This window comes from Lepisma saccharinum, chromosome 16 (genome assembly GCF_977018435.1).
Source record: "Lepisma saccharinum chromosome 16, izLepSacc3.1, whole genome shotgun sequence".
NCBI classification, from domain to species: Eukaryota; Metazoa; Arthropoda; class Insecta; order Zygentoma; family Lepismatidae; genus Lepisma; species Lepisma saccharinum.
The window spans coordinates 1,025,610-1,047,129 of NC_139244.1; the positions used below are offsets into that span (position 1 = coordinate 1,025,610).

Genomic DNA, 21,520 nt, shown 5'->3' on the forward strand with positions numbered 1-21,520 from the left:
GCCAGCAACACGGGCTCCTTCAGTCTGAAGTAAGACATTCACCGTCCCTACTCCTACAACAGACCGAGGCGACACGATTGACGGTACTGAGAAAACTGCCCAGTCCGAGCGACACGTGCAGCTCGGCGCATCGCTTTGGTTCGGAAGGTCTAATTTATTTCTAATGGTTGGTTTCCAAGAGACACGTGTCTCTTGTCGCATGCCTGAAGGCTCCCTGTTCGTTCAATGAATTTACATCCCACAAAATTCGCAACGCTCTTTTGTACACGTATAAACATTCCCCATTGTAATTTTTAGGTAACATGCTACCGATTTTTGCTATTCCGATGTATCAGAATTTTAAATTTTATACTTACCGTTAATAATAATACCATTAATAAAATCACAACAGAAATGCGTATATAATAAACGTAAATATGTTGAAAGCATGTTCACCCGTGGAACATGATCTCTTAATTCGTGTTTTTAAATTTCTTGCCACTTCTGTTGTTTCATTAGAAACCTGCGCACAGAGGCATGATTTCTTATTAATTGTCTACTCCCAATGTCGCCTTATTGTGCAGAAATTATACACTACAACGAATATTCCACGTTCAAATCACTACATCCGCCACATACAAATGTACCGTGCGTCCATTTCCTTGCGAGGCCGAGAGATCGGGAGAAGTGTGGCGGGCGGCGAAAGCGGAGATGCCGACATTTTCGACCAGTAACGTCCCGCTTAAGTTTACCCTCGAAAACATTTTGCTTCGCTCGGAATCGTTTCGAATGTGCAACACTGTATCAAGATTACGTTGTAGACTAAACCGTTAAGTCAGTGGTTTTCGTGAGCATTGTTTGCAATCTGAAAGCTCCGAGCTTGAGTTGTTCTTTCCATCGCGACTACAGGTCCCTTGGACAGAGCTGCGAATGGAGTGAGGAACAGACCTTGAACCAAGAGCGTGTTAATTTTGTACTGTGTGAAAGAGTGTGGTTTCTCGTTACTTCTTTGTGTAATTGCAGTGTGTTGTGTGTAAGTGAGGGGATTGAAATGCCAGCCGCAAAGTTCACGTTAGAACAAATAATTTTTATGTATGACACTTACGTGAAAACAAACTCGTGTCGAGACGTGTGTAGGCAATATGAACTTTGAACTCTCTCTTCCTTATTCTAAGATTCTATTCTATTTCTCTTCCTATTCCAGGTTTCGTTGTTATCTTTCTCTTTGTCTCTCTCTCCCTCTCTCTCTCTCATTCGTTTTCTTCCGTTTCTCTCTATCCTACTGTACTCTTTTTCATCTCTCAATCCCTTTATTTCTCTTTTGTTCCATTCATTACCTCTCTCTTCCTCTTCATGTTTTCATCCCTTTCTGTTTATCTTTTCACCACTTTTCGCTCCTTACCTCTCTTATCTTGCCTGTTTTTTCTATCTCCTGTCTCTGTGTTTCGCTATTCCAATACCTCCATTATTGTCTCTCTGTCTGTCTGGCGCACAAATAACCGGGCCTCCCTTGTCGCACAACACGATTCCAATTTCGTGATATGACGTCAGACGTGGAATGCCTACGGTGTTAGGGTACACTCTGTCTCAGATCTCTGGAGCAAGCGAACGAAAACAAGTGTATGTGCAAGTGACGTGAGACTGCTCTACCAATGAACGCCTGAGAGGGAATGGGATTGCGTGGAGGTGGGAGCGAATGCAGTTACCATCCTTCGCAGCAGCGTGTACTGCTTAGCTCTGCCCACTCGATTCCCCCCTTCTCTACCGTTATGCGCGACCTTGCCCAAGAGATAGACGGAACAGAGTATAACACTATTGAGGATCACGCCTGAAATAAGTTTTGCACATTTTTAAGAAATTACTTTTATTAAATATAAATTGTAGAAACTTTAGCTTATCTTCTGATGTCTTGTACGGTCATGAACAAAATTAGGGTTGAGTCTAGACTTAGACTATTATATAACGAAACCACTTAACATTTGCAATATAAATTAGACAACTTCACAACCTACCAATATGCGCGTGACTGTACGTCATACGTGGTGACAATGTTCAAACAGTATGATAAATGGTATTTTTTTACAGAGAATATAACAACAGTTATTTCCACAAGTACTGTATGTACAGTCACCAGCAATAATAATGGGACACCTAGATCCTAACATACTCGCTTCCCTGCCTAACTCAACGGTGAAAAGTGGATTTTAATAGATTTTCAATGGCAACTTCTACCAGCGCCTTTAGAGTTATACAACACACCTTGCAGGTAAGTGAGCATCTCAGCATCTAGGCGTCCCACTTTTATTGCCGTCACTGTACAATTGAAACCAAGCTTGTTAAACCTTGATGGAGTGGTTCAGGCAATTACTTTGCCCAGCACAGGGGCGGCGAAGGCGGCAAGCGAGGGGGAGGACGTCCCGTAGCTTGTGTGCCTGACGCTACCGTTGGGGTCCACCACGGTGTACTCTCCACCCACCAAGTGCCCGTCGCGGGCCTCCACCCTGTTCTTGTTGTCTCCGGTGATGACGTCATTCACAGCGTACCCGAACTGGTACCTTGGATAAGCCTGCAACACAAGAAGACATTGATCAAAGGCAGCCACGTATTTAGAGGGAGTCCGGACCCCTTCCTCCCCCCCCCCCCGAAACGCTTAACCAAGTATATACTTTTTGAACATTTGTTGTATAATCAATGGGTGGGTATTTACAGTGGCGGCGATTAGGGGGCGTTGGGGCAGTAGCCCCTCTTTTTCCCCACTTTTGCCCCCGCACTATGCTAAACCTGATCTACCAAGGGGAAGGAAACTATCCCCCACCACCAGTTTTGACACCTTGCCACCTCCCCCGCTCAGTCGCCGCCACTGGTGATTTATTTCCGCTGAACTAATTGGAAGACAAAGATTGATTGATTGATTTGGTGTTTTAAGTCCACTTTATGCACAGTAAGGCTAATCGGGACTGGACCTACAGTTTAAAGTGGGATCCGAACCAGTATGTACCTTGGAAGACAAAGATTATATTGGGATAATATGACCTTGAAGGACAGTGTCTAAGCACTGCCATTTCAGTTATGATAATATGCACAAAATATTAACCAGGAACTTTACTTTTTGTCAATTGGATCCAACCGTCTTTTTTTTTGTATTTAATAAATGTTCAATTCTTTATCTATTTGACAGTAATATCCTTGCCAGGGCAGTCTTTTTTGCACAAAATTTGGCGATCTTAACTACACATAAGCTAGATAATGAATACGTCCTATTGTATCTAAATTCTTGCATCGTTTTATTTTTTTATTTTTATCAATTCATGTAATAGTATTACATACGTTTATCTGTGATAAAACTAAGAACACATTGTTTTTCACCATAGAAATCATATAGCATTTTAAAATGTTCTCGTACATCCACACATTAGAAGAACTTCAACAAACATCTGCCTGACTTTCTACTTCCGTGATTTCAAACAAATGAACAACGAGTCCACGAATCAAGTACTCAAGCCTGCAACGATGCGTGCTCCGCGCTGTAGTCTCGATTGCTAGTTTACTTGGCGCTTTCGAACTGCATTAGGTGACGTCACTTCCAACAAGACCATACGTCAAGTCTGCTCTTTGTACCTTTCAGACAGGGGTATCACATATAGCACTCAAGGTTAGGTTAGGCTTGTTATATAGGCTTAGCATATAGGCCTAACTACAAAAGTATTTAGCCTGACGTCAGAAGACTGAATACGGGAGGTGGAATTGGGTGCGATAAGGGAGAATCTTCGGAAAGAACCATAATATTTCGGATTCCACTTTAAACTGTAGGCCCAGTCCAGATTCGACTTTCTGCACACAAAGTGGACTTAAAAACAAGAACATTCCTCCCTTCCCCCGTCTTACAAAGCTGCTATGCCATTGGTCGCTTTGCAGTCCACAAGTGAACACCAGAGCGAGTTGACCACAATAAAGCGACGTAAAATTAAATAAATACGGAAACATTTTCCACTTCTACTTACGAATGTTTCTAGAATTTGTGCTGCTGAGGCTATGGGCACGGCGTTGACAGGAACCGCCACTGGACCCAGGACTCCGGCTGCTGCCTTCGCCACCAGGATCCAGGAAAGTGCTGCAACGACCTGGAGAAAAACATCAGAAGTAGGATTCACCTTTTCGCTAGATCAACACCGTTGTCTACCTTACTAGTACCGGGTGGCCAGAATTAAAGTTACCCAACTCAGAGCCCTCTGTAGCCTGTTTGAGGCATCGTAGAACTCTGAAATTTGGTGAATCCACTATGCAGACCATGGAGAAGAGGATGGCGATAAAAAATAGTTAAATTTTCCGCCACCAGGTTGAAATTTGGCACGTACTTCCATAATTGGTTGTAATAATGACGTAAACTGCTCCAATTGGTTATGGATTTGCCTTTACCTTGCAATCTTGCAAAAAACGAAGTTATTTTCTCGCAACTTCCAGCCACTAACAAATGTCTTTCTAATTAATAACTCAGCTAAATCACTTGTGTTTTTCAATATTCATTATTACAGCGCCACATTTCAACCTGGTGGCGGAAAATTGAACTATTTTTTCTTATCGCCATCCTCTTCCCCATGGTCTGCATAGTGGATTCACCAAATTTCAGAGTTATACGATGCCTCAAACAGGCTACAAAGGGCTCTGAGTTGGGTAACTTTAATTCTGGTCATCCGGTACAAAGAAGCAAAGATTTGATTTAATTTGCTTTATTTTACTTCGCTTTTTGTTCCACTTTTGGCTAATTTGAGAAGATGGGGATGAAATTGATGAATGGACACTTACAAACATCTATGCCCAGGCCAGGATTCGAACCCGGGAAAATATTAAATTTAATGCAAGTGCGGTGAACGTAATAACACTACAATCGGAACGTGTCACGATAGCCACTACGGTGCAGGTTGTGAACACCACCATTTTAACACCACCGAAGTTAAACCTTGACCAAAGTGTGATGTAGACCTCCTGGAACCAATGTTTGTGAAAACCATTTTTACATAGCATAGTTTTGGCTTCTTATTGTTTAAATATTTTTCTTTTTTTAAATATATGAATTTAATTATTACTAATAGTCTAAAACTGAAAAAAGTGAAATGTAACCTAATGATGGTTAAGTGGATGAAAAGGCACATCTTAAATCCCATTGAAAATATAAATTAGTAAATTTAGCATTGAAATGTGAAGTGTAAGATATGGAGACTAACATAAAAGATATTCAGCAACAATATGTAGGACAAGAAATAAACAATAAATTTATTTACCAGAAGCAATGATTATCTTAATGCTTTTCTGAGTTGTACCTCAGCTTTAATAAGATGATCTGGTTTGCAAAATGGTAAAATAGTAGCATGTGTGTTTCCTCGATGGCGTAGTGAGTGAGTATTGTTCGGCAAATTGTCCACGACTGTTTTCACTGATTCTTCTCATGCGTGCTTGTAAGAAATTAATTTTTATGTACGCTGGTACAGAGGTTGTCAAAGCTAGTTTGGTGTTAGATTTATGTATTTATTTATTATTATTAAACACAACAGGCGAATGCCCAATTACAGTGTTCTATATTTCTTGCTTTGAATTTGTAAATTTACATTTTGATAAGAAATATTATTGTGCGGAAATGTAAATAAACATAAAACATGTCAACGCTAAATTATATGTGTATACAACAGTTAACAAACCGAGTTATAATAATGCATGTTAATTGAAGAGAGTGGAATAAAATATCTAACTATTATCTACAAAAATAGCCTACATGAATACAATATTTAAATTATTAAGTTCAATGCACAACGTATTTATCTTTACACTCAGTATTTCAGATCTTAACCACCATGTACAAATATATATATATATATATATATATATATATATATATATATATATATATAAGGAGATACTAATATAATATATTATAAATTACATACAATATGCAAATAAAATAAACGCAGTATAAATACCTTGAAGAAATACATTAATTATGTGTGTAATAAAGGACCTGTAAATAATTGACACTCTAGAAAGTACGTACATATATGTAATTGAGTATGAACTACGAAAGAAATATATATTTACAAAAATTGCGTTTATGTTTACATTGTTGACATTTATTCTTCCATTCCTTGAATAACTTTTTTGAAGTATTCATTGGCTAGAACAAAGAGAGTAAGCATGGTGATGGACAATTCACTTGGTATTACTTATAAATGCCACTGTACCGCTGTCCTTATAATCAAGGAGTCTTAAGTTCGATTCCCGGTGAAGGCACATGGCGGTTTAAACAGTAGACCCAGTCCCGATTAGTCTATCTATGCATAAAGCGAGCTTAAACAAACAAGACTGGTAAGAAAATGCTTCTTTCGTTACAATCGGAAGTATTCCTATCACAGACCATTATGATGAGTTGAATGAGATGATTACTTGCAACACATTTCTACACAGACTACCTTGACTTAAATCTACTTACAATTGTAGCCTTCATTTTAGCGTTAGCTGTTGTTTGGTCACTAGGCTAGTGATGAACCCAACAAGAAATCGGCCTCTTATATATCATCTTGAGTGAAAATTAATAACAGTAATTAAAATGCAGGTTGTAAATGTTAATTCGACCGCGAGCCAAAGAAAATGTACCGCTAAAGTCATTGAAATCCAACAACTTTTATGCCCAATAAACAGGCACGCATTACATGAAGTGATTTGCATATTCGGATCATGAACTTCTTTACTTATACTCTCTTTCCCGAACATGAATCTTTGGATTATGACGTCGTTCGATTCCTTTGCTTCATTTCATTGGGAACTCTGGAAGCAACAAACAGAATAAGAAAAATATGTGCCGATGTTCGTTGTGCCTGGCACTTATGATTTAAGTGCCTAATTCTTGCTAAACACAGGACCTAAAATTCAAGAAAGCTTATTTTTTTTCTGCACGATTTCCATGAAAAAACTTTTGCAAGCTTTGTTACCAAATTTCATCACTAATAACAATGTAATGAGATTTACTAATGAATATTCAAGTCACAAATAAATTACGAGCTCAGGTTACCAGTCCTTGAAGATGGAATTTTCCAATTTTCCCCATAACACATAACTCCGAATGAAACTCTATATTATCCTTGATGTGCGAATTGCAAATCAATAAGATTTTTGTTGTTTGATTATCACCAGTGTGGTACTTGTAAAATTTCCAGTAACTACTTCGGAAATAACGGTATATATAGTTCGCATTAACCTAAGATCCATTAATCAGCAACCGGAGGAAGAATTCCCAACCATATCCTTGCTTCAAATACCACCCTGATTATTACCATTTATTTATACCAACAACTACGATCATTGAATTAATCTTTATTAAAATAATTGAGAAAATATTATCTATAGCTGAAATTATGCTAGGGTCCAGGCTGGAAGGGCTGGAACCGTCCCTGCAAGGTTCTTTTATCCCCTTGGAGCCAGTGGCGGACCTGAGAAGGGGTTGGGACTGGAGCCTGACATTCCTAAAAAAATGACAAATGCTAGAAAAGATGGCAAAAGGTAGTGTTAGAAAGCAAAAAAAAAAACATAAATTATGCGTTTTAATGTGAAGTTCTTGTTTCAATTTATCTATTTATTTAATCCATTGCACTGTTCAGCTGGCCTGCACAGCTTAGTCGTTACTTAGGGGGAAAGGGGGGTGGCACTTGCCGCTCCTAATATTTTCACCTGGAAATTTAGTGGATATATCGCCATTAACGAGCAATGGCGTACAGTAGCGGCTAGTAGGGTGGGAGCGAGGGAGGCAGTTGTCCCCTACTTTTTGCCACTTTTCCTCCAGCACTATGCTAAACCTTATCTACCCTAAAACTGTCCTTTACCCCCCTAGTTTTCGAACCATTACTTCGAAAAAAAAGAAAAGGATGAATCTTTTTCTAGCTGATGATTCCCTGCAAAGAGAGGATGTATCACTGACGAAGTGGAGGTGTTTAAAACTCTTGTAACAACTGAACGAAAGATCTGTAGGGTCTTATCGTCCCCTTAAAAAAATAAAGCCTTTTCACTTTAAAGTAAAATTATATATTAATTAATCAAAGACAGTTTATTCCAAACACTGTCGGATAGAAAATTTTCGTAAGACTGTCGAAACTCATTCTAATATTGGAACAACTGTGTTTCATATGCTATAAAATATTTGTAAATATATGTGTGCATTCAATTCACAAGCGCGTCTGTAGAGGTGTCCGTTTTATATATAGACACCCAAATGTCAACATCACTTCCACGCAGTTCGCCCCTGGACTGAATGTAGCAGACTAACGAGGCCCTGGCGCCTGAGCCTGCAGCCAGGATAATCCTTTGTAGGACTTGTGTTGTGTCGCCTATTTGTGTTTGTCATTATCTTCATCTCATCATATCACCATTCATTCCCATCGTCGCGATTGACCAAAAGTGTGAAAGAAGCGACGTAAAATAACCTACTTCAATCAATCAATGAAGTGCGTGTGTAGTGAAAGTGTTAGTTTAAGAAGAGGCGAGAATTGTTTCGATTAGGTTTTCCTTTACTTGGAGTAAATATGAGTTCCATTTCGACATCTGAGGTATGGCATGTATATAATTACGCCTAAAATTACACAAAGTGTATAGAGGAATGGGATTTTCGGGGCTCCTGTCCTGGCTCAACTTAAATACATTCCTGTTATGTACGCATTAAATTAGAGTGTGTAAAGTACTCGGATGGATTTTTTTTCTTGCCGCCACGGAACTTTCATCAAAGCTTTTGTCCCTGCCCTCCCCAATCGGAGGGTGTGCGCACGCCCATGCCGCCTACCAAAGTCGTCTTGATTTAATTGGTGTACTAATATCGACGGACGAATGTAAATTATACAATTGAGGATCATGTAACCGTCTCCACTCACTTGTTTCAACTCTTTTAGTTCCAAACATATTTTATTGTAAGGAACCACGTTTTGCATCCGTAGAAAACTATACAGGAATACTTACTGTCCGGTATATATTATTATTATTATTATTATTATTAAGTATAAACATTTTATATATATCAGATATTTAAAAAGTAGCTAACTAATTCCTTTACTGACTGGTTAAGGATGTCAATAAATGACAAGAAAATAGTTGAAATATTTTTATTATGCTTTAAGTTTTTGTTTAGTTTTTTCTTTCTATTAGTATAAATCAATTAGATTTCATAGTTATATTTGTCTTGCATTGTAATTTTTACCTTTGTGATGAATATATTATATTAACATAACATTTGTTATTGGTGTAAGATCTGTAAATAGTTTCTTGAATGAGAGAGAGAGAGAAAGTATGCAACACTCACAAACTCATTACTTTGTGTGTTTTTTCGATAATTTGAAGTAAAAAATAATTGCTCGCCTTTTGTTTTTTTTAACACTCTCCCCCCGGAATTTTTTTGTAAGAGGGATTTTTGAAGCCAAGATTGTTGGTGGGGGAAAATCTCCCGTCCCCCCCCCCCCACGATTTCGCGCCCTGACTTTTAACAGTCATTACCCGAATGATTTTTTAATTGTGAAACTTGGTACAGAGGCTATGGAGACCATAGGGAAGCGAATACTGACGAGAAAAAAAAATAGTTCAAAGTTTCACCACCAGGTGGGAATGTGGCGCTGAAATCTGGTGCACATTGAACACCATCATAGAAAACACTTTTTTTGACGATCGACCACACTGTCTTACGCTTCCAAAGAGTAATTCACGTTGACAGGGTACATATTGAACACTGCTGTACCGATATAAACTCAAAATTATTGGTTTGTTACTTCAGCGCCACATTTCCATCTGGTGGCGAAAATTTAAACTTTATTTTATCACAGTTGGCTTCCCCGTGGTCAGCATAGCCTCTGTACTAAGTTTCAGCACAATCCGTTGCTTCTAAAGGGCTCCAGAGGGCTCTGAGAAGGGCGTGGGTAGAACAGGTTGCCGGCGCCCGAAATGTGATCAGGAGCGAACTTAATTAGCTTCGCTTTCAATTAAGGTGCACGCGTTAGTCTTTCGCAGAGTTTCATCATGGGCAATTACAACGTAAATGATTGTTGCTGCAATGCATTGTTTCTACTTCCTGGAGCATACACGTACCCTTACGGGTGGGCGTGATGGGAGGAAGTGACGCTCTTCTCACGCCTTGAACTTACGCTCTGTTACATAAAAGTAATTGCACTCGTGCACTGTCTAACTCGTGGGTAATTGTACTTGCAGGAAAAATCCAGTACTCGCTAGCGGCGACTGGGTGCCAAAACTGGGGCGCAAGGACAGTTCTCGGCTGGACCTGTGGCCGACACCAGGGCGGCTGTTTTCAAATTTTCCTCCCCATTCGAAAAATCGCTGTGACATTCCAAAATCCGAAAAATTACATCAGCTTAGAATTCCTTCAAGAGCATCGACGTGAATTTTAGTGTGGTTTGCTTTCGATATTATGTAGATATTCTCAATAGTTTCGCAATTACCAAAGTCTATTAAACTATTGATAATATCTACATAACAGTAAAAGCAAACCACATGAAAATGCACGCCAGTACTCTAGACAAAATTCTAAACTGATGTAATTTTTTCAGATTTTGGAATATATCAGCACTTTTTCGAAAGGAGAGGAAAATTTGAAAACAGCCGAGCCTTATGTGGGGGGCAACTGCCCCTCATGCCCCCTAATCGCCGCCACTGCCTACGCTAGGGGACAGACTATTGGATTTTTGCCCCTCCAAAACAAAACACTTTTTGTCCATGTTTCGTTCACACAAGAGTTATTTTTTTAAAATAAGTATCTATAACTCAGTTATTTTTTTCAATTAACAAGTAACGAAATTTAGTTAATTGTACATTTACATTTCTGTAAGTTTCAACAGTATTCAACAAAATTATGTCTTGCTAATTTTCACGTACATCCTTTGCTTCAAAGCAATTGCTCTATTTTCATATTTCAACATACAGAAAATTCCCTGACATTCGCTACGAGACTCGGCGGCAAGCGGCCCGGCATCGGCGCTTGTCTTTCCCGGCGAACGGGTCGGCTATTAAAATTACAGTTTTCATATTGTGTACTAACCTTGATTACAGAAGGTGTTTGATTGTTAATGTCCCTCTGGTGCAACACATTCCTGGCATCTCCGAAGGAAATTAGCATTTGCACGTGCAAGTTCGTCTACTGTAATTCTCCCGATTAAGAATTTTAGCGGCTCTAAATGCTGTGGTTTTTAAAACAGCCGTTTCTTGTGAGAGGCGGCGGATAGATTTCCGAGGAGACTGTTCTAACCTTTGTCCTATCTCATCGAGTTTTTCCTCAGTAAGTACACGTGGGTTTTTCTTTCCACTTTTATTCAGAACTGACCCTGTTACTCTAAACTTTTTACGAGGTTTAATATTGTGGTCCTATGTGGAACGGGAACATTAGGATATTTCGTTGCAAAACGTCGTCGCATTCTCCACAATTCCTCTTTCCGAAGTAACACTCGACAAGATAAATCCTTTGTTGTAATGTAAACTTTTGTGGTGCCATATTAAGCCACACGGACACGACACAACAGAACTTCCGAGGGAGGATTATACTGGCGTCCATAGGCGCCGACTCCATGGGGCTTGAGGGGGGGGGCTCGAGCCCCCCAATTTTAACGATTTTGGGGGCAGAGCCCTCCAAATAATTTTGCTTAAGAGGATCTAATGTATTATTTTGCTTCTCTTGTAAAGTTTACTCTGAATTGTGCCACATGAACTTAACTTTATATACGCATTTGAAATGTTATAGACCATCAACTTTGGGGGCTGAGACCGCTAAACTATCAACTTTGGGGGCTATGACCAGAGACAGCAAAAGCAAATGACTTATTACTATATAGTACTAAGTATATAATTATGAGTATTGTTAACATTTCTACTAAAAAGAGTTTCAAAAGAAGATGTGCATAAACTAGGAGAGTGGATTGGAAGTTCGGGCTACAAATGGCTCTCACATGACATTCAGAACGAGATCATTGATATATTAGGGAGATCTGTTTTGCGCTCCGTGGTACCAGATATTAAAAGTCGGGAATATTTTGCTATTATGGTTGATGAAACTTGTGACATATCCATCAGTGAAAAATTGACATTTTGCATTCGAACTGTAAATAAAAATTTTAATATTTTTGAGGAATTCATTGGCTTTTACGAGATTCCGAACACTGTGGCCAAAACTTAAAGAAGGGAGGGAGTGTGTCATTCATTAATTTATTTCAGTGATCATAGCCCCCCAATAATTTTTACAAGTCGGCGCCTCTGCTGGCGTCAGTCTGCAACGTCAACAAAAAGGGAAAGAGAGCGAAGGCAGGGAGAGCGAAAGAAACAGACTGTAGCGTGCGACTGTCGCGGTACGTTCATCGGGAAAGACAATCGCTGACGCCGGGCCGCTTGCCGCCGAGTCTCGTAGCGAATGTCAGGGAATGCTCTGTATTATGTTTGTTATCAAATAATGAAAATTAATTTTAATCTTAATAATTCGTGGGTGAAAAATGCTCGTGTCAGTTAATGTATGCAGTAAATTGTATATTGTATGAGTTACATATAATATCTAGAATGAAATAAATTTATTACTTTAAAAAGTACTTATCCGAAGACCGTTATACATAAGGGTAACCATACATAAATAACAATTATAATAATAACTGGTGGACAATCTATACGGACATTGACCGATGATGTAAGTGTAGCAGGAAGTGACGTCATTGTGATGTCCACTGAGCGTTCAAGTACAGTACATGGTTCTACCTTATTTAATAAAGCTTCGTACTAACAAGGAAAGTGAAAGTGTCGTTACATGTAGTAAATATCAACTTTTCCTGCTTTAATTTACATTTTAATTGTCATTAACACCATGTTAATCCTTCTTCGCTCACGTAAACGAAATAAATAACAAGATACAAAGTGTAACTACAGACATATCCAGGTGATTTATGTTTATGTTGTCAGCAATGTTATCTCGAATGGCTGACGTCGAACAACGGTTCCAGCAAGAATAGGATAAACAGCATCAGCTCATTCCATTAGGTTGTTGAACGTGTTTAGACATTAGAATTATGCATTCGTGTGTACAATGTGATGCTATAAATGCGTATATGTAGTTTTCGCACAGCAGTAAGTGAATACGTTCTTAAGTTGCAACATGTCTGCTAGTGCTGTAAGTAGAACCGGTTTTCTTGTTGTGCTCAGCTGCTTCGAAAGGAAAGAGTGGTAAAAACTGCAAGAATATTTTAGGGATAGTTATATTCAATTCTGGGAATTTATTTTTCAAAGTATTAGTTTTGAATTTGCATAGTAAATTCGTTGTTTTAGTGAATATTATCTAACCTACCAGGTTCTAAATGAAATGTGTGCTTTATTTGAACGCCATTGAATTGGCAAGAGGAACAATTGGGTATATGGAAGGGGCGGTTACGTGATAAGATCTGTAATTCCACCCATGACACCGCTCTTTAAAAAGGACCATCAAATATTGAAAAGTAACAATATATGTGCATTGTTAATAAAATACGTGCTTTCTTTCACACGGCCTAATATCTCCATACAGGGGCGCCGACTTGTTAAAATTATTGGGGGGGGGGCCTCTGATCACTGAAATAAATTAATGAATGACTCACTCCCTCCCTTTTTTAAGTTTTGGCCTCAGTGTTCGGAATCTCGTAAAAACCCATGAATTCCTCAAAAATGTTAAAATTTTTATTTACAGTTCGAATGCAAAATGTCAATTGTTCACGGATCAATATGTCACAAGTATCGTCAACCATAATAGCAAAATATTCCCGACTTTTAATATCTGCTACCACGGACCGCAAAACAGATCTCCCCAGTGGAGGCGATTGGGTGCCAAAACTAGGGGCGCAAGGTGCAAAAACTGGGGGGGGGGAAGGATAGTTTACTTTCCCCTCGTAGATAAGGTTTAGCATAGTGCGGAAACAAAAGTGGCAAAAAGTGGGGGGCAACTGCCCCCACGGCCTCCCCTTAAACGCCGCCACTGGATCTCCCTAATATATCAATAATTTCGTTCTGAATGTCATGTGAGAGCCATCTGTAGCCCGAACGTCCCATCCACTCTCCTAGTTCATGCACATCTTCTTTTGAAACTCTTTTTAGTAAAAATGTTAACAATACTCATAATTATGTACTTAGTATATAGTAATAAGTCATGTGTTTTGCTGTCTCTGGTCATAGCCCCCCAAAGTTGATGGTCTATAGTCGTTTTCACGTTCAGAAGACACAATGGGCTCTTATGGACAATGCTTTTCTTATGGCAAATACGAGCGCGCTTTTGTGAAATTTCTGGATTTACAAATTTAGCTTAAGTAAATTCGGTACCTGCAGTTTTACAGGAAATTTTGTAGAGAATACGATGGTGAACACAAAAAACTGGTAACTTGCTTACATAATTTTAGATAAATTAAAAACGCAAATTTTCTGTGAAAACACAATTTTTACATTGTTTTCATTCCTAACGTTGAAACATGCCGTAAAATTGAAGCATTCATTATTAAAAAAATTGACACTGTTTTTTAATTGTCATAGGTGATGGTGGTACATTTATCAATACTTTAAAGCATATTTGCATTAAAAAATATTCAAATAAAGTATGTGGAGATTTTTTATATTCGTGCAGTAGAAAATGTCGTCGCTGGCCATTTCTTGTTCTGTAATTCCAAGTAAAAACTTCCAGCAACATAGTTGTGGAGAAAATAATGAAATTATTTTTTATAACCACTCAAAGGTTCCCAGAAATATTACTTCCATGCATTTGGAGTTCCTTTTTAACCCGAACCGCGCACGAAGTAAGGAGACGTTGTCTGGCCATCTTGAGCTGGCTCCGGCTAAACACCATCAAGTTTTCGAGTTGTTATTTTATTTCCATTCAGTAAAAATATGAACTTCACGCAGTTTGTTATAATAGAATTGAAATTACTTAAATTTAATAATTGACAATTATTTCCAATGCTGCTGCTGTGAGCAACATTAGTGCTGTCGCAAATACACGTTCTTTTTGTTTACATTCATGTCGACATTAATACTGAAATAAAGATCACCTTTCAGTTTCCAACGTACACATAAATTCATAGACACCATATTAACCTTTGAAAGGCTTTCCAACACGTGACAAAATATGGGGCTTCAAGATAGAAATATGACATGCCTTGCTTGAGTCATTCACGTCTTATCAGTTCACGTGGGCCATAACTCATTTGTTTGTTTGGGTTGCAACTTGAATCTAACCCATGTGCCAGGTTCCCCTTACTTGAGTGAGAGATCTGCTTTGGTCTGTTTAGACTTTTTCCCTCTCTCGAAAAAGTGTTTTCAGTTGCGTGAGCGCTCGGTGATTTTTACTTTTTTAAGTGATTTCTGAAGTGTCATATTCGTGCGTTACACTCGCGTGTGTAGTGATCGCAATGGATCATAGTAAAAAGGGTAACTGTAACGTTCACAGTATAATATTAATATTAATAATTACATATAATTATCATTATATATACAAAATATGTAACACCTTCATTGTGAAGGAAGGTCATCATTTCCTGGCGACATGAGCTAGCGCTGTATTGGCAACACTGTGCGGTTTCTCCATAAGCGCCGTTGTGTCTTCTGAACGTGAAAACGACTTTAGAACATTTCAAATGTGTATTTAAAGTTAAGTTCATGTGGCACAATTCAGAGTAAACTTTACAAGATAAGTAAAATAATAAATTAGATCCTCTTAAGCAAAATTATTTGGGGGGCTCTGCCCCCACATCGTTAACATTGGGGGGCTCGAGCCCCTCAAGCCCCATGGAGTCGGCGCCTATGTCTCCATATGAAATCAATGGAGATTGCACGGGGACAAATAAGTTGCAAACTGTCTGCTAACAACTTTAATCAGGGCAGTAATCTTGGTAGGATGAAAGTTCCACCCCTCTGGTTACTCCCCCCCCCCCCCGCTTTATGGTTGGAAACCTATAACAATGACTGGGGCTTCGTCGTGCTCACCACACTCACCACGTAACTGGTTGAATGATCTCCCACCTCGGGTGAGTGAGTGAGTAGAATCGGGTGGGAGTGATTCTATCAGTCGGTAGGTAGGCCCTGGCTATTGCGTCACGGGTTGTTATTACACAGAGTCCAACATTATAATCCAAACAAATCTGATCAATATAATCACTGCAACTCTGTATAATTGCTTTACTACAATTTCTAATTGTTAAAATAACACTCGTTATACATTTCATCTTTCATTGTACTTTTCATGTATTAGTTGATGGTTACTAGTTTACTCTTTGTTATTATTCTAAATAAGTTAATAAAAACCCCACTAAATACACAAAAACTGGTAATTTTTAAATGCCGTACTACCTCTAATAGAAAGAGACTTCTTTGAAGTCACACGGAAAAATAATTGATGAGTTTGCAGTTAGTTTTATTCGTAACGATTCTTGAAATTGACAGGCACATATCGAGTTCCTGCATACGTCAGTAATACCATCTCTTCTGCGCTCATCAAATAGAATATTTTATGCGTTTGGGCACGTGCTTGTTCTTATCATAAAATTAACTTATTCCTTACAGGTTGTTGTTGTTGTATCTGCTGTGTTGTCAACAGTAACTTCAGTTTCTGCAGAACCTTCTTTTGCTGCCATCTATGGGCCAAATGCTGAAGCTCTCGCCCCGGCTGTGGATAGATCAGCAACTCATTTCGGACCTCTGAACCATGGTGTTATTCCCGTAATATACGAAGACCCAAGTGTAAGTTATCTAAACATTTCGTCGTAGTTCCGAAACGGATTAGCTCGTTTTCTTTAAAAATGCATGATTTCCTTACTCCAGTTATGCTCTAAGGTTTGTTAATATATAGACGTGTTCTCCGAAATCTTTCTTTACATTGATGTACTATACATATCACAATTTTGTTTCATAACCGCTGTCAGATTTCTTAAAGTTAACCCCTTGCAACGTAAAACCCAATGCTAACTGTAATATAATTAAGCCTTGTTTCCATATTGAAACCAATAAGTTGCTGACCAAGGCAGTTTATTAAGGTAAAAACACTTAACACGTAACGTTTCGACCCTGTATCAGGGTCTTCCTCAGACGAAGAACTAAACTAAAATGATGAAATAAACTACACACAGAAAGATTACATACACATAACAGTGTCACAAGCCACACAACAACAAATCAAGTTGACAGTCCTTATCTAGGAAGATTTCTACAAAGGAATTAAACATATCACCTCCTGACAGTTGTTGACTAATGGGTCTACTACACTGACAGGTGATTGGCAGGTCAAGATCAGCAAGAGTCTAAGAACCACCTGCTCACCACTCCCCCACCCCTAATGCCTTTCTGGTTATGGGTGAATACCTCCTCCTCTGGTCTTCTTCTTTTCTCTTCTTTCTTCCTTCTTCATACTTCTTTTTTCTTCATTCCTTTTCTTCATCCTTTCAACTTTCTCTAACACACTCTTCCATTCCTTGTTTATCTTGAGCCCTCCATTCCAATTCATGATGTCTTCTCCTTTCTTTTCTATTTCTTTGGCCTCCTTCCATTTTCTCACTAGTTCTCTCTTCTCTTTTCCTATTCGCCTAGCTGAATCCCATTCAACTTCATGTCCTGTTTCTCTAGTGTGTTTGAATATGGCATTCCTGTCTCTCTTCAATCTCACATCATCCATGTGTTGCTTTAACCTGTCTTTAAGTCTCTTCTTCGTTTCCCCTATATATACACTTTCACATCCTCTGCACTTCACCTCGTAGATAACCCCTTCCTCTTCCTCCTCTCTCTTTTCTTCATTCTTCTTGCTGGCTATACTCAAAATAGTGCGTCCTCCCTTCCTGTAAGTTCTTATACCCACTTTCCTCAGCACTTTGCATATCTTCTCTGTGGCATCGCCCATACTTCTTATACCAAACCATCTCTCTTTTTCTTTTTCTTCCTTCTCTTCCAGTCCTCTCTCTTTTATCTCTTTCCTTCTTCTGTTGATGTTGTGTCTGTCTTTCTTTTCATAGCCATTCTCTTCTAGTTGTTCCCACAGGCTATTAATCTTGGTTTCTTCTTCCCCTTTCTCTGTGCATATCTTCTTTATTCGGTCTTCCATATTCCTTATAAAATTACGTTTAGTTCCATCACCCACATCACTTCTTTTGTGGCAGAACACTCCTGCCGAACACTTCTTTTGATACCATGTAGCCACTATCCCCATTCCTCTCTTCTTTTTCATCTCAATATCCAAGAAATTTAATGTTCCTTCCTGTTCCATTTCGAGCTCAAGGAATATCCCTGCTTTCTCATCTTCTACATCTTTAACAAGCTTACTCAGCTGCCTTTTTGTTCCTTTCCATATCCCAAAACAATCATCCACATATCTACAAAATAGACTTAACTTATCTCCTCCTTTCACTATCACTTCCTTCTCCCATTCATTCATAACTAATTCCGCCAGCACAGGGCTCAAGCAAGAGCCTATATTTAGACCTTCACTAATCTTGATGATTTTACTCCCCACTCTGCTGTAGCTATTGTCCCACATGGTTTCCAGCGCTTGTACCACTCTCTCACTATCCCATTCTCCTATAATGCTTTTCCCAACTTTTTTCCTCACTATATCCACTACGTGTCCCCTTTTGATGCTCGGGAACATGCTTCTCACATCTAGGCTAAACATTGTGATTTTATCCCCAGACTCCTTCAGACCTTTTATAAGGTCCACCACCTGCTCACTGTTTTTCACGGCTCTGCTTTCTTGTTCTCTCACTAACACTTCAATTACCTTTTTTAACTTCTTCTCCAAAGGTTCCAAAATATTGTCCCTGCAATTCATCACCGGTCTCAACTTTATCTCTTCTTTATGTATTTTGGGAAAGCCTTTTAAACAGGGCAGTCTTCCTGCATCCTTCGTGAGCTTTTTAAACCCCATCCTTCCACAATCTTTTATGATCTTTTCTCTAATATTGCGTTCCTCTTCCATTCCACAAATCTCCTCATACGTGTCCCCTTTCAGGTCTTCAAACTTCTTCTCGTACCATTCTTTTTCCATCACGACTGTGGCCCCTCCCTTATCAGCCTGTTCCACCACCACATCGTTCCTTGTCTTGATTCTTTTCATACCCTCCCTTTCCTTCTGGCTCAAATTATCTAATCTTCTCTGTTTATCCATTTCTTTCTTCAAAATGGCTGCTGTTCTTCTTCTAATCTTATCCCTTTCTGCCTCTTCTTCAATATGTAGCACCGCTTCCTCAATATCATATACAATCTCTTCATAGTTCACATTTCTCTCCATCACTTTGAAACCTCGGCCTAATTTCAAAAAAGCTTCCTCTTCTTCTGATATTTGAACATCTCCGATTATAACCACTCTTCTCCTGCCCTCTTCACCTTCTTCCTCTTCTCTTCTTTCCTCTCTCCATCCCAGTCTTTCTCCTTTCTTCTTCATCTTCAGTTTCACCTTCTCTCTAAAGTTTTCTTGCCAGCTTCTCATTTCATGGAATGTGAATTCTCTAGTAAAAATGGTGAGTCCATCTTCTATGGTTTCTTCCATTCCTGCCAGTTTCTCCTTTATTGTTCTGATTTCCTTCTTCCTCTTTCTTATTAGAAAAGAAAGGAGAAGACATCATGAATTGGAATGGAGGGCTCAAGATAAACAAGGAATGGAAGAGTGTGTTAGAGAAAGTTGAAAGGATGAAGAAAAGGAATGAAGAAAAAAGAAGTATGAAGAAGGAAGAAAGAAGAGAAAAGAAGAAGACCAGAGGAGGAGGTATTCACCCATAACCAGAAAGGCATTAGGGGTGGGGGAGTGGTGAGCAGGTGGTTCTTAGACTCTTGCTGATCTTGACCTGCCAATCACCTGTCAGTGTAGTAGACCCATTAGTCAACAACTGTCAGGAGGTGATATGTTTAATTCCTTTGTAGAAATCTTCCTAGATAAGGACTGTCAACTTGATTTGTTGTTGTGTGGCTTGTGACACTGTTATGTGTATGTAATCTTTCTGTGTGTAGTTTATTTCATCATTTTAGTTTAGTTCTTCGTCTGAGGAAGACCCTGATACAGGGTCGAAACGTTACGTGTTAAGTGTTTTTACCTTAATAAACTGCCTTGGTCAGCAACTTATTGGTTCCAATGCTAACTTATAGGATGAAACCACGCGAGGAATTTGTTTGGACTCAATCTTGAAGCGTGACGTCACACATCCATTGGGCATCATTTCATTAGTTTGTAACACTTCTGCACAGATTTCCATTTCAGATTACATGGATAACTTCACTTTATAACCATAATTACGTCATGGGAACAATGCACACACCCTTAAAAATATTATAATTTCAACACTGTTATTTGTTGTTATATTCTGTACTTCCAGCTACTGTCCAAATATTCGTTCAGCTACGCGGTGTACAACCCCCATACGGGGGAGAAGAAGAACAGGGTGGAAATACGAGATGGGGAGCTATTTGGAGGCCAGTACGCCCTCGTCAGCCCCAACAGCTTTAACTATAACTTCTATGGGGTGGCCTCCCCATCGCTCACCCCCACGGATGAAACCCCAGAGGAGCCGGAAGCAAAGAGCGACAGTTGACACTTTGGTTGTTACTAATTCTTGTTGTTTGACTTGTTCTGTTGTGTAATGATATGCGTTACAATGTGTTTATTTTGTATATAAAGCTTCTGTTGGTGTGCGTGAAATTGTTGTACAGCTAATACGAACTGATTAAATGTTCATAAATGTAAATAAAGCTGCTTTTGTAAGATACATCGTATTTATCTTTTTTTGGATAGTTGTGAACAGGGGTAGAAAAATAAAGGGTGCCCTGTTGCCAGGGCGTATGAATTTTTAAATTCAATTTTTAACATATGTTTTAAATATTTCGCGTGGGAATTTCCATTATCTTTTTCAGAATAACGAGTACAGTATGTGCTTTTTAACTTTTGTGTGATTTCTGCATCACGTCTATCAGAATAATAAGCATATCATTATAAATTTTTGGTCTGAAAACTTCCCAACACGTTTCCAGTTTCCTGGTATTGCTTTAAGCAACTCTTAGTGATTATTTCTCTTGAAGTCTACGGTTATTACAAGCATAAGAACAAAGTTCTTCGTTGTGACGTTTCAGGAGAACAATTCTTTAGTGATTGCTCTGCAGTGGTCAGAAGTAGCGCGCTACTTGTAGCCACGCTACTGTAGCTAGCTACAAAATAAGTAGCTGTAGTTGTAGGACTTTTAATTCAATGGAAGCGTCACACTGTAAATTGTTCGCGACAACCATTCATAATGCACAGTTCTTCATGGATGTATCCGATTAAAATAATGTGCAATGGCATGCGAACGTCTCTCCATAGACGTCACTTTGATCTCGATGCATTACCGAAGCGCTAAACAAATTTTAAGGCATTTTTCTAACACCTCGAAAAGGAGCAAATTGGTACAAGAATTCAGTCATAACTTTTTACTGGTTAAAGATACGTCGAAAAGATATTCACCATTGCATTTCTCGTGAAATTCTAGCCCATTTTGATATGTCGTACGACCCCCTTCCCATT

The 21,520-nt window shown here is 38.9% G+C and overlaps 2 protein-coding genes across 2 annotated transcripts; one reads left to right on the forward strand and one right to left on the reverse strand.

The window, feature by feature from the left end:
• Positions 1-2,335: 2,335 nt before the first annotated feature.
• On the reverse strand, positions 2,336-6,487 carry LOC146000138 (larval cuticle protein A2B-like). The gene is made up of 3 exons (XM_083137480.1): positions 6,458-6,487; positions 3,981-4,100; positions 2,336-2,545 (listed from the first exon to the last, which is right to left on the reverse strand). The coding sequence occupies exons 1-3, from the start codon at positions 6,470-6,472 to the stop codon at positions 2,336-2,338; spliced, it is 345 nt and encodes a 114-aa protein (XP_082993606.1). The 5' UTR covers positions 6,473-6,487.
• A 6,487-nt stretch (positions 6,488-12,974) lies between these two features.
• LOC145999829 (uncharacterized) lies at positions 12,975-20,657 on the forward strand. Its single transcript, XM_083137092.1, has 3 exons — positions 12,975-13,107; positions 16,555-16,731; positions 20,343-20,657. Exons 1-3 carry the CDS (start codon positions 13,081-13,083, stop codon positions 20,556-20,558), a joined length of 420 nt encoding a protein of 139 aa, XP_082993218.1. The 5' UTR covers positions 12,975-13,080; the 3' UTR covers positions 20,559-20,657.
• Positions 20,658-21,520: the final 863 nt, after the last annotated feature.